Source organism: Diceros bicornis, chromosome 17, assembly GCF_020826845.1.
Source record: "Diceros bicornis minor isolate mBicDic1 chromosome 17, mDicBic1.mat.cur, whole genome shotgun sequence".
NCBI classification, from domain to species: Eukaryota; Metazoa; Chordata; class Mammalia; order Perissodactyla; family Rhinocerotidae; genus Diceros; species Diceros bicornis.
The window spans coordinates 17,515,818-17,530,883 of NC_080756.1; the positions used below are offsets into that span (position 1 = coordinate 17,515,818).

General features: G+C 50.3%; 1 protein-coding gene across 1 annotated transcript; it reads left to right on the plus strand.

Annotated features, from left to right (window-relative positions):
• Positions 1-223: 223 nt before the first annotated feature.
• Positions 224-13,961, plus strand: KRT72 (keratin 72). Its single transcript, XM_058558172.1, has 9 exons — positions 224-685; positions 2,256-2,470; positions 7,227-7,287; positions 7,593-7,688; positions 8,419-8,583; positions 9,220-9,345; positions 11,739-11,959; positions 12,607-12,641; positions 13,388-13,961. The coding sequence occupies exons 1-9, from the start codon at positions 224-226 to the stop codon at positions 13,576-13,578; spliced, it is 1,572 nt and encodes a 523-aa protein (XP_058414155.1). The 3' UTR covers positions 13,579-13,961.
• The last annotated feature ends 1,105 nt before the right edge of the window (positions 13,962-15,066 follow it).

Here is a 15,066-nt window from a genome sequence, read left to right on the forward strand (position 1 = left end):
AGGGTGGAAGAGACAAAAATCTCAGAGAGAGGATGGTAAACTCCTAAACGAAGAACACAAGAGGCCCCATGTGGCCTAAAAGATGTTCCCGACCTACAAATTAGGCTGCCTCCAGCCGGCCCGGCCCCGCGCTCCGGCTATTTAAGGGGTGGGCGAGGGCGGCGAGTCCAGCGCCCCGCGCCCCTCCTGCCTCCCGCGCCGCCCGCAGCCGCTCCTCGCAGCCATGAGCCGCCAGCTGCACCGCCACCCCGGCCCCGAGCGCCTGGGCTTCAGCGGCTGCTCGGCCGTCATCGCGGGCCGGGTCAGCAGCAGCTCCGCCCCGTTCCGGGCCGGCATCAAGACCACCGCCGCCTTCGGCAGCAGGAGCCTCTTCAGCCCGGGGGGCGGCCGGCGCCGGGCCCTGAGCGCCGCGGCCGGGCGGAGTGGCGCCTGCGCGCTGGGCCACTGCGCGGGCACGGGCGGCGGCCGCCTGCGCGGCTTCGTGGGCACCGTCTTTGGCAGCGCCGGCCTGGGGCCCGCCTGCCCCTCCGTGTGCCCGCCCGGCGGCATCCCTCAGGTCACCGTCAACAAGAGCCTCCTGGCCCCGCTCAACGTGGAGCTGGACCCCGGGATCCAGAAGGTGCGCGCCCTGGAGCGGGAGCAGATCAAGGCTGTGAACAACAAGTTCGCCTCCTTCATCGACAAGGTGGGTCGCCTGTCCCTGCTTTGGTGAGCAGTGTACACAGGGGTACTCGCTCTGCCACTGACAGCTGCGCGGGAACTTGGGCCAGTTAGTTATCCTCTCTGAGCCTCCCTTTCCTCATCTGTAAAATGGGCACAAGAGCGGCTCTCACCGCGGAGGGTTGTAATGAGGATGATTTGGATGTTCACAAATTGCTTAGAACAGTGCCTGGCACACACTTCGGATAAATAGGAGCTCCATTCCTTCTTTGCAGGGACAAGACCCTGGGAAGGGAGGGGGTGTGTCAGGGGCAGGAGACGTGGGGAATGGGCCCTCTGAGGGCTCTCAATATCAGACAAGGAGATGGGGACACATCCAGGACAGGGGCATTAGAGAGACACAGGCCAGGGGGTGTCACAGGACACGATGCTTGGTGAATGGGGAAGAACTGAGAAGATGGGAAGTGGGATAAGGCTGTAAGCCAGGAAGGTTTCTAGGGGAGGAAGAGAAAGGGCTGGAAAATTGAAGGGTGGGGCTGAGGGGAGAAGATTCGGAAGGAGGGCATGTCAAGTTACATTTATGTGCTGTATGGTGTGGTGGGTGCCCAGAAATTGGGTAATGGGGAAGCAATTTCTGGAGATTCGGAGGCAGTGACTCCAGTGAATGGGGACGAGACAAGGAATGGGCTTCTCCCGTCTCCACCTGGGGTAGAAGGTCTAGACCATGAGTGACAGGGGACACAACACTAACCATGGCTGACATTCCTCAGTGCCGGGTGCTGTCCCAAGGGGCTCTCATGGATCAATGCACCATGATGCTGGTATCATTTTGCCTTGCAGAGGAGGACACTAAGACAGAGGGAGGCTAAAAAAGGTGGCCAAGGTGATAAAGAGGGGACGGTAGCCGGTGTCCCTCACCGCCGTGCTCGGGAAGAGGAAGTGAGGTGGCTGGAGGGGAGAGGGCAGGAGTGGAAGAAGCAGAGCTGCTGTCCCAGAGGACGGAGTCATTTCCTTCCTCTAAGTCTGCTCTTCCCCAGCGTATATCCTTCTCTCCCTCAAGCTAAAGACACAGGCGAGGGGAGAAATGGGTGAGTGGCAGAGGGCCTGAAGTTATTAGTCCAAAAATGTGAAACCTTTGGTCAAGCATGAAGGAAACTTGTAAAGATGTGATAATTCACTTTGAAAACCAAAGAAAGAAACCAACCAAGAGCAATTTAGGCTGCACATAAGAGAGAATATGCTGGCCACCAGAGTGACCCTCCAGTGCCAACCCTGGTCACTGTGTCTCCCCTGCTTCCCATTTCCCGTCACTCTGAAAATACCAGCCTTTATAGCAAGACAAGCCACCTCAGTCACGTGGTAACTCAGGGTGGCAGACGTGGCATTGCCTAAACCCACTTCCCGATTTCTTTTCTTATTTCTTGTCTTGGAGACCCAGAAGGGCATGTCGCCTGGCTGAATCCACTCTCTGATGTTGCTTTTTCCTGCCCCCACCCCCACCCCAGGATGACTGCATCTGATTTCTGGGGCCCTCTCCCCGCTCTTGAGAGGCAACAGCATGGGGATTCTGGGCTGTGACCACCTTTGGGTTCCAGGTGCGCTTCCTGGAGCAGCAGAACCAGGTGCTGGAGACCAAGTGGGAGCTGCTGCAGCAGCTGGACCTGAACAACTGCAGGAACAACCTGGAGCCCGTCCTCGAGGGCCACATCAGCAACCTGCGGAAGCAGCTGGACACGCTGTCCGGGGACAGGGTGAGGCTGGACTCGGAGCTGAGGAGCGTGCGGGACGTGGTGGAGGACTACAAGAAGAGGTGAGCGGAGGGGCAGAGCATATCCACTGGGGGTCTTGATTGCAGACGAGGTTTCCATGTGGAGCCAGCATTTTTGCCTTCTGAGAACATGTGCTGATTCCACTGCTATTTCCTTTCCCATAGGGCAGGGAGAGAGATCCAGACAGGATGAGACTTAGGAAGAGAAAAGATCTTCCCAAAATGGTGCTCCGAATTGCCTAGGAAATGGCGTGCTCAATTTTTAACATTGGAAATGGAGGAATGGGGGGAAGAGAATTGTCTCAAAGCTGGATGGACAACCCAAATAACTTTGTAGCTCCTCCTGAGTGAGGCTTTCCATGGCAGTTCCCGGAACACGAGACACCCCACTAATCCCAGAACAAATCTTAAAGCTAGGCAAAAATGAGTTTTTAAACACTTTTTTCATGTTGCGGTATATCTGTGCTGCCGAATCCCACTATTAAAGAGAATAATTGAGAATGTTCGTGGAACCAGAGATGGTTTCTCCCTCCGAGTTGAGCCAATGAGGAGAGAGAGATAAATCTAGGCTCCGTGTGGTCTGAGGTTTTGGAAGTTTGCTTGCTGGTACCAAGATTTCTAGGGATTGATGACTTCTTCCACCGTTCAAGGGGTGGAGATGGTCGGAGCTGAGTGATTTCTCCTGCTCCACATCCAATCTGCCCGTCCATCCCTATTCTGCAGTCCCCCCAGAGCAGAATTCTGGCCCGAGCCCTGCATGGAGATCCTGAAGGAGGAGGTGACATGGTCCCTAGCCTCCAAATGTGCACAGTTTGTGGGGACAGGCTTAGAGAACACTTCCAGAGAGCCCCCAATTTGCGGACATGAATACAGTGTGAATTGAGACCGAGTGGAATTAAGATGGGAATTGGAGCCCGATGGAGGTTTGAGCAGGATTCTGGGAAGAAGAGGGAGCTGCCAGGCACAGCCCAGATGTCCAGGTCAGGGGCATCAGGGGCTGTGCTGTCTCTGGGCCTTTCAGACTGGAAAGGCCAGGTTCCAGAATTACCACTCACCAGTCGATTGACCATGGGTGAATCTCTTGATCGTTTGTGAACTTCAGTTTTAATATTTATAAGAATCAGATACTGATACCTGCCTTGCCACCTAGAGGAGCTGTTGAGAGGGTAATGCCAGACAGTGATGTGTTAACAGCTTTTAAAAGAACCTAAGTGGTGGACAAATGTAAGGCATTGTGTCCCTGATGTCAGAAGCCTTGAATTTGAATCCTAGCTTCACCATTTTCTTTTCCTCTTGCTAAGCTGTATCAGCAGGAGCACCTTGATTCAATTTAACATGCTTAATGGAATTTCAGAGTTTAGTGTGACTGGTATGGCCAATTCCCACCAGCCCATGGCTCACCGTCATTCTTTAATTGATGTCCAGAGTACCCAGGCTCAATGCTCCCACCTGCTCAAATCAGCAGGAAGCCCAGTCTATGTCAAAAATTCCCATGATCTTATATATAGAAAACCCTAAAGACTCTATCGAAAAACTGTTGGAACTAATACACGACTTCAGTAAAGTTGCAGGATACAAAATCAATACTCAAGAATCTGTTACGTTTCTATACACTAAGAATGAATCCAACTTCACTATTAACTAGCCTTATGACCTCGGGCATGTCTTCACCTCATTCATAAATTGGGAGATAATAATAGAACCTACTTCATAGGGCTTTTGTGGGAACTGGATGGAATAATGTGTGTGAAGAGTTTAGCACAATGTTTAGCGTGTAGTAAGGGGTAGAAGAAATATTGGCTGCACTTATTATTTTTAAAAATTAATTTTACCGCTAATCTCTCCCAATTGTGGGTCCTCAGCCACTGTTTTTGTACCTCTCTTATGATATATTCTAAGAGACCCTAATCATAAAGTCATTTTTCTGTTAGAATTTTCAGTGCAGTTATCTTAAATGTAAAACTATGAGATTCTAGAGGACAGGTAGTGTATGTGTCTTAAGCACTATTCTATACTCTGTGGCAGTAGTCTTCTAGATTTTTCTCATAGAAACTCTAAAATAATTTTTAAAAACTCACAATTTAAAAAATCTCACAATTAAAAAAATTCTTATAAAATTTTTTATCATAAATTTAAGTAGTTGCAGAGGACATACTTTAAAGCATATTATATATATTGCCATTTAAAGTTATAATGGCTATTTTAACTCAAGTGTATCCAATCAGATACGTATCCATGGCGGTTGAATACCCACCGTTGTTTTTCTAAAAAGTTAATGAACAAGCTCTGCTTTAAAAATGATAAATTTGGATCCTTTCCTCGTTTGAACTCCAATTTTTCTGCCACTTTCTCCATATAATTTTGTTCCAGTGTCCTATATTTTCTGCCTCAATGTCTTTTATTGATCACCCTACCTGCCACAAATCTGCAGGTAACTTGCAAGTTCAGAAAGTTTACTTCTTGTGATCCTAAGCTTTTAGATCTTAAAGATTTATTCTGGGTTGAGTTATCCAAACAACAAGATGTGTTACTAATTTTGTTAAATAAGAAACATAAAAAGTAAATAATAATTTTGGAAACATTTCTTGAATTGAATGGGGCACATTTTTTTTCCAACTGGCTTAGTTACGCAGGTCTGAATATCGATGCTTGTTGAATGAGACAGGATTCTAGGCCTATACTTTTTCATTCTCATCTAAGTGCTGGGAAACTTTGTTTAGACAAATAGATTTTAAGGGAAGGAGTTTTGCAGGAGCGGTGTCACTCAGTTCTTTGAATGCCTTTCCAGTTTTTCTTTCTTCCATAGTGCTTACTTTCTACTATACTACATAATTCACTTATTCACTCTGTTGATTATATCTCTCTGCTCTATGAAGGCAGAGATATTTGTTTGTTTTGTTCACCAATTTAGCCCAAATGCCTAAAAAGTACCCCGCATTCAACATATGTTTCTTAGATGAATGATTACGTGTCAAAATCACGTCTTATTATCAAGGATCATTTTTAACAAGCTGTCAGTTGACAGCTCAGCTCCTTCTTTCTTTTTGTGGAAGGCAAAAATTGAAAACCACCTGACTTGCAAAAAGGATTTGTTTCCTAGTCAATAAAGTCATTTACCTTCCAAGTTTCTGGGAAGTTTTTCAAAAGATCTTTACCAAGACCAATCAAGTGACCACTGCTTATACAACGTACCCTGGCCCTTAGAGCATCGTGTTGAATCCAGTACCAGAAAGGACTGGGGACATACAAATATTGTTCGTATTCAATATACCTTTGTCAATTCTTAATTTTTAAAAAATGATCTTTTATCCCACATTTTTTTGTATGTACACACACACATTTTCAAAACGTTAGAGCTATAGATTTACCTCATTCAATTTATAGACAATATTTGTCACCTAGCTTGATCGGAAAAGCCAGCTGTCATTGTCAAACCAGAGAAATAAGAGTTGCTTTTTGTCAAAAAAAAGTCTGGCTTCATTTCTAAATTCAAATAATAATATAATATGCACTTTGGGGACTCGTAAAATCCACTCAGCAATCAACTAAGGACTACATCTTCAATAGTAGATTATTGAAAGCATTCAAAATTAAAGTGATGTAGATTTTGTATAATTAATACATCTGTTTATGCTATAAAACAAGAAATCAATATGCAGTTTCTCATGGTTTAAATTTTAATTATGCATTATAATATATTTTTTAAATCATAAGTTATTTGTAAGGTCAATAATACTATAAAATGCATTGGTTTTCTTTGTAAATGTGTGTATTGAACTCTGGTGTTTGGTTTCTAGAAGTAAATAATGAAAAATTATATATAACAAATTAATGTCATTAATTTTGATAGCTATCATGATCAAACTTTTTCTATGTATTTTATGAAATAGAAAGATAGAAACTGCTAAAAACTAAATAGTCTGGCAACTAGCATGTGTTTTTATTTTTGTTAATAGGAGGTAGGCAGTATTGAATATTTTATAAGGTGATATGAGATAAAGATTGGTTGTAACAGAAACAACTGTTTCATAGTATAATTTGATATAAAGAAGTTTTCAATTGTCTTTTGCATAACACACATGGAATCTGAGATAAATTATACAAACTGTTTTCTGTGTGTTTCATCCAGTGTAGCTAAAAAAATCTGATCTGTCAATCTCAGAAAATGTTCCAGTCACATTTTAAATAACCCACTTCGCTAACCTGGCAGAGGGGTGGAGTAGTGAGGTCTTTAAATGGAGTGATCAATACTCTTACTTCCCCAATCTATGGTGTTTCTGTATTAAGAACATCCCAGCCCCATCCAAACACCCAACTTCCAAGACCCTGCCTCACCTGGAACAGAAATAGGTATAAGAAACAGGTATAACACACATCTTGATGGTGGGAATGGTGTTTTGTTTGGTGCCTGGGAGGTTTTTCCTCCTTGGGCTAATGCATTGTACTAAGGTGCCAGATGGCAGAGGGGGTGCGTCTTTCTGCTGTCACACGGGAGGGGGGAGTTGTGAAGGGAGATGGGACAGAAGAACCTGCATGACGTCTCCATCCCAGGTGCATCCTCAGGCAGATACATTTCAGGGCCGACTGCATATGAACTAAGGAGCTGGAAATTGATTCCTTCACACCTGTCCTTGTCACATCCCCTTTAGGAAGGCTGTGCATGTCCCAGGGGTGCATGAACCTCAGTTCATGAGCTGCCCTGCAGCTCTTGGCACAGAGGTGGTCACTAACTGCTCAGTGTTTGCAGAACTGAATTATCCCAGTGGTGACGCTTTCTCCTTTCTCTTGCCTCATGCAGGTACGAGGTGGAGATTAACAGACGCACAGCTGCTGAGAATGAGTTTGTGGTGCTCAAGAAGGTAAGAGGGGAGCAGGAAGGCTGGAGGACGCCTAGAGGGCCCGCTGAGCACCTGGCACAGTGATGTTTATAGGCTGAGGAAAGGGACCCTGTGGGTCACGCAGTCCCTTGGCCGGGGGCTTAAACTGCAGGCATTTTGATGCACTCTGGGGCGGCCATTGCACTGCATATTAGCTGGTTTGCTCTCCTGGACTGGGCCTCCCTGTGGAGCATGGGGTAAGGGGAGGGGAGAGAGGAGGGGCCCTGGGGCTGCTTGTGGTGGGGAGGGAGGGAGGGGAGGCAGCTGGCCCCCTCTGTGCTCCTCAGGATGTGGATGCCGCCTACATGAACAAGGCTGAGCTGCAGGCCAAGGTGGACTCCTTGACGGACGAGATCAAGTTCTTCAGGTGCCTCTACGAAGGGGTAAGGACCTCGCGAACCGCTCTTGTGTGGTCTGCTCCTCTTCCAAGTGGCTTCTGGCCCTTGGCCCAGATGGTTGTGTGGACAAAGGCTGGCAGAAAAGCCTTTTAACTCAGGGCAGCAGACATTCTCTGAGGCCTGAGTGCTGAGCAGTGAGGGGGGCTTTGAGGAGACCATGATGGAGAAGAAATGATTCCTGTCCTCCAGGAATTCACAGTCTAGTGGGAAAACCACATGTCGATGAGTTTTGGGAGCGCAGAGGAAGGAGTGGTGAATTCTGCCTGAGCTGTCAGGGAAGGTTCCTGGAGAAAGATGGAGAAGGTCTCCGTGGGTGCTGGGAAGGGCATGATGTTCCAGCCTGAAGGAGCAGAACAAGCGGAGGGTGGAGGCCTCAGGTGTGCTAAAGCATGAGAGGCCTGCAGAAGGGAAGGTCACTGGTGACTCCCTGGAGGGCGCTGACTGCCGTGTAAGGAGTTCAGATGGTTCTACGGCTGAAGGTGGTCATTGCTGCAGAGGGAGTGGAATGGAGATGGGAAAGGTCCCGAGTGCACGGGGAGGGGGCTGGCGATCCTGGGGCCGGAAGCGCAATGTGCTCATCTCACACGGGCAGGCACTGGCGCCGTGGGCTCTGCTGAAGACGGCGTTCAAACCCCGAAGAAGGGCAGAAAGGGCAGTGGGAGATTCGCCAGGGAGGATCAGGAGGCTGGCTCATCTCCCCTAACTGTCCCCCCAGGAGATCGCTCAGATCCAGTCCCACATCAGTGACACGTCTGTCATCCTGTCCATGGACAACAACCGGGACCTAGACCTGGACAGCATCATCGCCGAGGTCCGCGCCCAGTACAAGGAGATCGCCCTGAAGAGCAAGGCCGAGGCCGAGGCGCTGTACCAGACCAAGGTGAGCTGGGTGCCAGCTGTGCAGAGGCCCAGTGACTACAGCTGCTGCCCTCTCATCGTGTGCAGGTGTGCATGTGTGTGTGCGTGTGTGTGCATGTGTGTGTATTTGGGCTGGGCAGAGATCTCCTTTGTCTTGGAGTTGGGCCTTGTGGAAATGCCTCCCTCTGGTGCAGGGAGGTCAACCACAGTCGTGGCATGTTGGGGACATATATGGGCTTAGCCATCCGCCTGCCATGGCCCTTGCTGTCAGTGGAGGCCACACCAGCCACAACCCTGATAGGACCCTGATACTGTTTCTGTGTGTAATCCACACATCTCGGATTTTCATCGTTTCCAGCTTTGTCAAAATGAGGACAGAAAATTCGAACTCCACCAAGGCTCTCGTGTTTGAGAACCCAAGGATCCTGGTGAACTGGGGCAGGGCCTTCCTCTCCAGAAGGAAAGGGCTGTCTTTCTCCCCCACGTTTGCCTTCCCTCCCTCTTTCCCTTTCTCTCCCCTCCCTCCCTCCTTCGATGGTGCCTACACTGTTTGCATAATGAGAACAGCATGTGGTCACCCCCCTCGCCCTGCTGAACACCCTCAAGAGGTAAATTCCCAACTGTCCTCTGCTCCTCTTCTCTTGTGACTGAACGTCAGATCCAGGAGCTGCAGGTCACGGCGGGCCAGCATGGAGATGACCTCAAACTCAGCAAGGCTGAGATCTCAGAGCTCAACCGTCTGATCCAGAGGATCCGCTCCGAGATAGGGAGTGCGAAGAAGCAGGTGGGTTCTCTGAAATGAATCAGCTAACAGGGCTTATTGAGCACCAATTGGTATGAGACCAATTGTGGAAAAGAGTAAGACACAGTCCCTTCTCAGGGCGTTTATAATTCATGAGGAGAGAACAATCTGAACCGTGTGGAAGCGTGGAGCGTTCCCCCTCTGTGCGGCACGCTCTTAACAGCTATAGTAGTCCAGCGGGCTCGAGCTGAATGAGGACCCCAGTGAGGCTTTCTGCAGGAGGTGCACTGCGATGGGAGGGAGAAAGGAGAGGGGAAGGGGCGGTGACGGGACCAGCAGGAGCCGTGGATCCAGGATGGGCATGCGTGCAGGGAGGAGAGTCGCCTACTGGAGCAGAGGGTCCACGATGAGTGGGGTGGCAGGGGGCAGGACAGCACTGGGCAGGAAGGGGCGGATTATGGGCACTCTCAAAGCCGGGCAGTGGAGTTTAGACCCAATGCAGTAGGTAAAAGGGAGCTGGTTGGAAGTTTCACATGATGAATCCATGCTGGAGGAAGGAGGGTCCGGCAGTGGATTTTAAAGAAGAGTAGGGAAGGAAGAGCCCCCACCCTAGACTTGGCCAGGGCTCTGCTCTGTTTGCCCTTCCCTGTGGTGGTGCTGTGGGGGGTACTGCAATGGGCGCCCCCTGGGGGCCCTTACTGGGGCCACGCTTGTGATTCTGGAGCAAACTCGTGAGTTTCCCAGAGTTTGTGGAGGCCAGTGCAAGGATGTGAGGTCTCAGCTTCAGGCAAGTCAAGTCGCCTCATCCTCCTGCCCTGCCCTTTACCCCGCCTCCCCTGCCCTGCACACACACACACCCACACACACACACACACACACACACGGCTCCTCTGTGCAGTAAGACTTATGGCCATGGGAAGAAGAAAGACCAGATTAAATAGGAACTATGGTGTTATTATTTAATCAAGCTCTGCATAAATGAAAGAAAAACAAGGTGTTTGAAGCTACCCTCAGTATCTGACTACAATGTTTATCTGATAAAATGCTACGTGTTCATGGTTATTACCATAAACCAGAAAGGGACTTTTTGCAATCAGACTGTCACCGTGCTTTGGAGTTCGGGGAAGATGTCCTCTGTGGAGATCACTCGTGATGCTCGGTCCCAGTGGCTCCTCTTGAGAGCCCTCAGCCAAGGGGCTTTCCTGCCCGTCTGGCCCCTCCACCTAAGAAGCCCACAGTGTTACATGCAGACTCTCCTGGCATTCAGTGGCCCCAGAATCCACATGGTCTTGTTTCAAAGGATGCCCAAATGTTGTGTCCTCTCAACTCACATCAATTCACAACACCCAAGCTTTTGGAGTCTCCCAGGTTCACCCTGTGGGATCTTGGTCAGTGAAAAAGAATAGAGGCAGTTTGATTGAATTCGGGTCACAGAGTTTATTGCCATCCCCTGAATAATTAGACCTCCACGGTCTCCAGGATGGGACATGATTTTCGATGGCCCAAGCAGCTGGGTCCTAGGTGTCTCTGCTGAGGCTGTGAGCCACTCACCCAGAATGCTATGCGTGCTTGCATGGCTGGGGGCCTGCCTGGCAGAGGAGAGTGGCACCAGCTGAACAACAGTCTAGAATTCCATCTGGCTTCAGGATCAGCTGCTCTCCTTGGGGTGAAGCAAATTTGACTCCAGAGAAGGAGACACATCAGAAAGAGAAGCCAGATACTTAGATCCCACCCAAACCTTAGCCAAGTGACCAGAACACACATCCAAGACCACAAGGCTCAAGAAGCCCACCCAGGAGCTCCCACAGGGATACAAGCACAGAGCCCCATCTGCAGTTTCTTCCTGTAAGTTACATGTTTATATCCACCAGCCAGAAGTTTATAAACTTGTAAAACCTGTTAGTTATGCAAAAGTATCTTTTCAGACTGTTGCCATATAGCATGATTCTCTCTGAGACTTTGGAGGCCAGACTCTCAGTGTGGCAGGTTTATTGGACAGACATTTTATTAATAGGAACTTCATTAGTCCCCAATTTTTTTCACAATTTACAGGATCTCCCGAGACAACCTTTACACTGTGGGGCAGAATTAAGGCCAGCTATCCAGAGACTTTTCAGGGTTGGCATTAGGATCTTACAGCTGATGTTACAGACAAGAGGGAGAGGGCAGGGGCCATGTCACAGGTAGCCCACCTTCTCTCTTTCCCCTCCTCTCTGCCATGGTAAGGACACTCCACCTTCACGTGCCAGGGCATGAGCTGGAGTGAACCGTGCCTGCAGTCAGAAGAAGGACAGATTCATCTCTAGTGATGTCCAAAGGGGAGAAACCAGGAGGACCTCAGAGCGTTTACTGTCAGTCCAAACGAGGGGAGGTCGTCTGAGCAGCATCTCAGAACTGTGCCCTGACTCAAAACACTGAATTTCTTTGCCCGTCAGTGCTCCAACCTGGAGACGGCCATCGCCGATGCCGAGCAGCAGGGTGACTGTGCCCTGAAGGACGCCCGGGCCAAGCTGGATGAGCTGGAGGGCGCCCTGCACCAGGCCAAGGATGAGCTGGCCCTCATGCTGCGCGAGTACCAGGAGCTCATGAGCACAAAGCTGGCCCTGGACGTGGAGATCGCCACCTACCGCAAGCTGCTGGAGGGCGAGGAGTGCCGGTGAGGGCCGATATCTTTGGAGCAGTTACATCTCCACGTTAGTGGGAAGATTGAAGACAAACAGTGTAGCTCTATTCACGTCCTACTGAGGTAGAACCAGAGAGAATGGGCTTGACATGGTGCAGTAGGAAAGACCAAAGTTAGACAGCAAGAAAGACTAAGATGTAAAAATCTCAAAGAGGTGATAGGAGAGGAAGAATGAACGCCAGCAACGTTTGAGAAGCAGGGCATCCCTGGCCGCTCATGATGCATTCTTAACTGGGGGTTGCGTGGGGGGCTGGCAGATGGCCTCCAAGAGTCATCTAAGTTCAAGGTCGCTCTGGCAAAGCTGGGGCCCAGTGAGGATGTGAGCTCATTTCTCTTAATTGTCTAAGACCAACGGCATAACTGGAGGGAAGCGGGGGCCCAATTATCCCACTCAGATAATCAGATAATCCCACAGCCACTTTGATGGAGAGCTGACTCCTGGTAGCAGACTTGTCATCTCACTTCTCCATTTCTGGAGAGGTGTATGGGAAGAAAGGAGGCTGGGATGGGGTGGAAGGCGGCACATTCTGAGAGGAGAGGCTAATTCACACAGGTGACTCCCTGGATAGACGAGATGATGGTTTACGGAGGGTTTATCTGCTCTTCTTCTCCCTCTCCAGGATGTCTGGTGAATATCCGAATTCCGTGAGCATCTGTAAGTACCCACAGGACTCGGTTCTGCCTACCAGAAGTCAAAGTCCCTCCAGTTCCATGACACCAAAGAGAAGTCAGAATACCAGAGTGGGTTCAGGGGGGGACTTAGGGGCCCAACGAGGGAGCTGGCTTTAGTAACCACGGAGAAGCAGTGGATGGAGAAAAATAATAATATCATGAACTACAAAAGCATAACCTATAGAAAGATCGGATGATCCCCAACAGCGTATAATCCAAGAGTCTGTTGTAAGAATGATGCTTGATGGCTACATTCCCTTTTTATTGAGGCCGGACCAAAATAAAGGCCCTGAATTGCAGGAAGAGGGATTGAGGGGAGGCTGAAAGGTGGCACGATGGAACAAAGACAGCTGAAATCCCCTCCTCCAGATTTAAAAGCTTGCGAGCGGCAGGGGAGGTGCTGTCAGGAGAGTGGAGATGCGCGGCGGCCCTTCACCTGAAGGCCTCCGCCAAGGGCCTCTGTTCGTTCGGCCCCACTCGTGGGAAATTCACTGATAGAGCCTTAAAGTCTGATGTTGCTAGACTGACACAGACTAATAGGAAAGTGTCAAATACATGGGGCCAAGTACATGAAAAACCGTCAGTGCCGATGGAAGTCTCCTAGTAAGCTAAAAATACACAACAGAGAGCATTTGTCTCCGCATGAAGCCACTGCAGGGAGAGAACTAAGGGAGTGGCTGGGATGTCTCAGGAGGGCTGATGGGGCTGGGGTCTCCTCTGTCATTCCAGCCGTCATCAGCAACACCAGTGCTGGGGCAGGAGGGGCTGGCTTCAGCCTGGGCTTTGGCGCCTCCAGCAGATACAGCTACAAGCCCGCGGCCGCAGACGTCAAAACCAAAGGCAGCTGTGGCAGCGAGTTCAAGGATCCCCTCCTCAAAGCCTCGGGCAGCAGCTGTGCGACCAAGAAGCCCTGGAGATGAAGGGCAGGCGGCGGGTGGCTCCGTGAGCAGGGAGCTGCAGCCATCTCCTCCTTCTCCACCCCCGGGCCCCCTTTCCAAGTCGGGAAGTGCTTCCTCCGTCACCACAATCCCAGTCCCTCCTCTCTCCTGGTTGTCCCCAGCGGGCAATGCTCTGATGGGGGAAGTCCAGTTGTGGGCACTCTTGGTGACGTCCTCCTTGGCCACCTTTCACTGGGTCACTGCCCCCACATGCGGAGATAACACACGTACCCAGGATGCTTCCCTGCGGCCAGGCGCAGCCTCTCTGCCCCCTGCCTTTCTTAGGCCTTCACGGCCAAGGGGCTCTCTTTGTCCTCTGGTTGGGGTCATGTCCGGTTCTCTGCTTCTCCTGCAATAAAGGATCAATGCCCTTTGAGTCTCAGTGTCGAATCTGTCTGCTTTCGCATCTGATCCCCACCGTCTAACTTTACTGGGTCTCATTCTTGCTTTCCCCCGGGTCCCTCGCCTGACTCGGATCTTGGCCGTCTGGTTCTGGCCAGGTGGGCAGTGGGCGAGCACTGCTCCTGGTAAACAGCCGGGGTTTGTTACTGAGGTGCCTCTGGACGGGCTCAGTGCGTCCCCTGCACTGGGGTGCCTGTCGCACACAGCAGCCCTGTGAGACGGGCATTGTCATCCAGTACAGAGAGGTTCTCACTGCTGTGAGCAAGGAGCCAAGTCACGCCAGGACCGTCAGGTGTTCGAGCTTCAGCGTGGCTTCTCAAAAGCACCCCCAGTGTCCCCCACACCAATGGTCTCTTGTTGCTAGAGTGGTCAGTCCTTCTTTTTCCTTGCCTCCTCACTCTCCAGCTCTCCCACCCCCCAATCCTGCTCCCCGACAATGGCCCTGCTTTCCTCTTCTTCCACCCAATTTTTTTCCACCCTAAGGTTTGAGGCCTGCACGTATATGTGCTTTGTGGAGGCATCGGTGTCTATTGTGTGTCTGTAGCAGTGGCTCATTGAACCAGTCTTTAGTGAGCAGGGCATTGCTCAGGCACTGGGAACACTGGGTGAACCACCGGGCACAGACCAGTCTTCACAGGGCTTACGGTCTAGTGGGGAGAAATATGCAACTAACAAAGAAACAGATAATAGACTGTCAAGTAGTGATGACCAACCACTACGAAGAAAAGTTAAGTGGAGTAGGAAGCACGGGGATGCTGGGGTGCTCTTCGAGGCGCATGTGTGTTTCTGCAGGGGTGTTTGTTTCCTCGGGGTTAGTTAGCAGAGTTGACTTGAGCACGGTGCTAAGGAGCAGAGTCCTCAAGGTCGAGACCACCTTCCAAGGACGAGCCTCATTTGAGGGTGGCATTCAAGATGCCCATGACCCCTCTCCTCCATGTCTTTCCCTAGCCTTACACTCCAGCCTTTCTTCCAGCAGGCCAGGATTTTCACAACAAGGACCTTTGCAAATATGATCGTCCAATCTCGGGTGCCCATGCCGCATTTATTGAAAGCTTGGCCATCCTTTGT

Coding starts and splice junctions, on each gene's coding strand:
- KRT72 (XM_058558172.1), top strand. CDS start 224: ATGAGCCGCCAGCTGCACCGCCACCCCGGCCCCGAGCGCCTGGGCTTC. Junction 9,346..11,738: donor TAGGGAGTGCGAAGAAGCAG/GTGGGTTCTCTG, acceptor TTTGCCCGTCAG/TGCTCCAACCTGGAGACGGC. Junction 11,960..12,606: donor CTGGAGGGCGAGGAGTGCCG/GTGAGGGCCGAT, acceptor CTCCCTCTCCAG/GATGTCTGGTGAATATCCGA.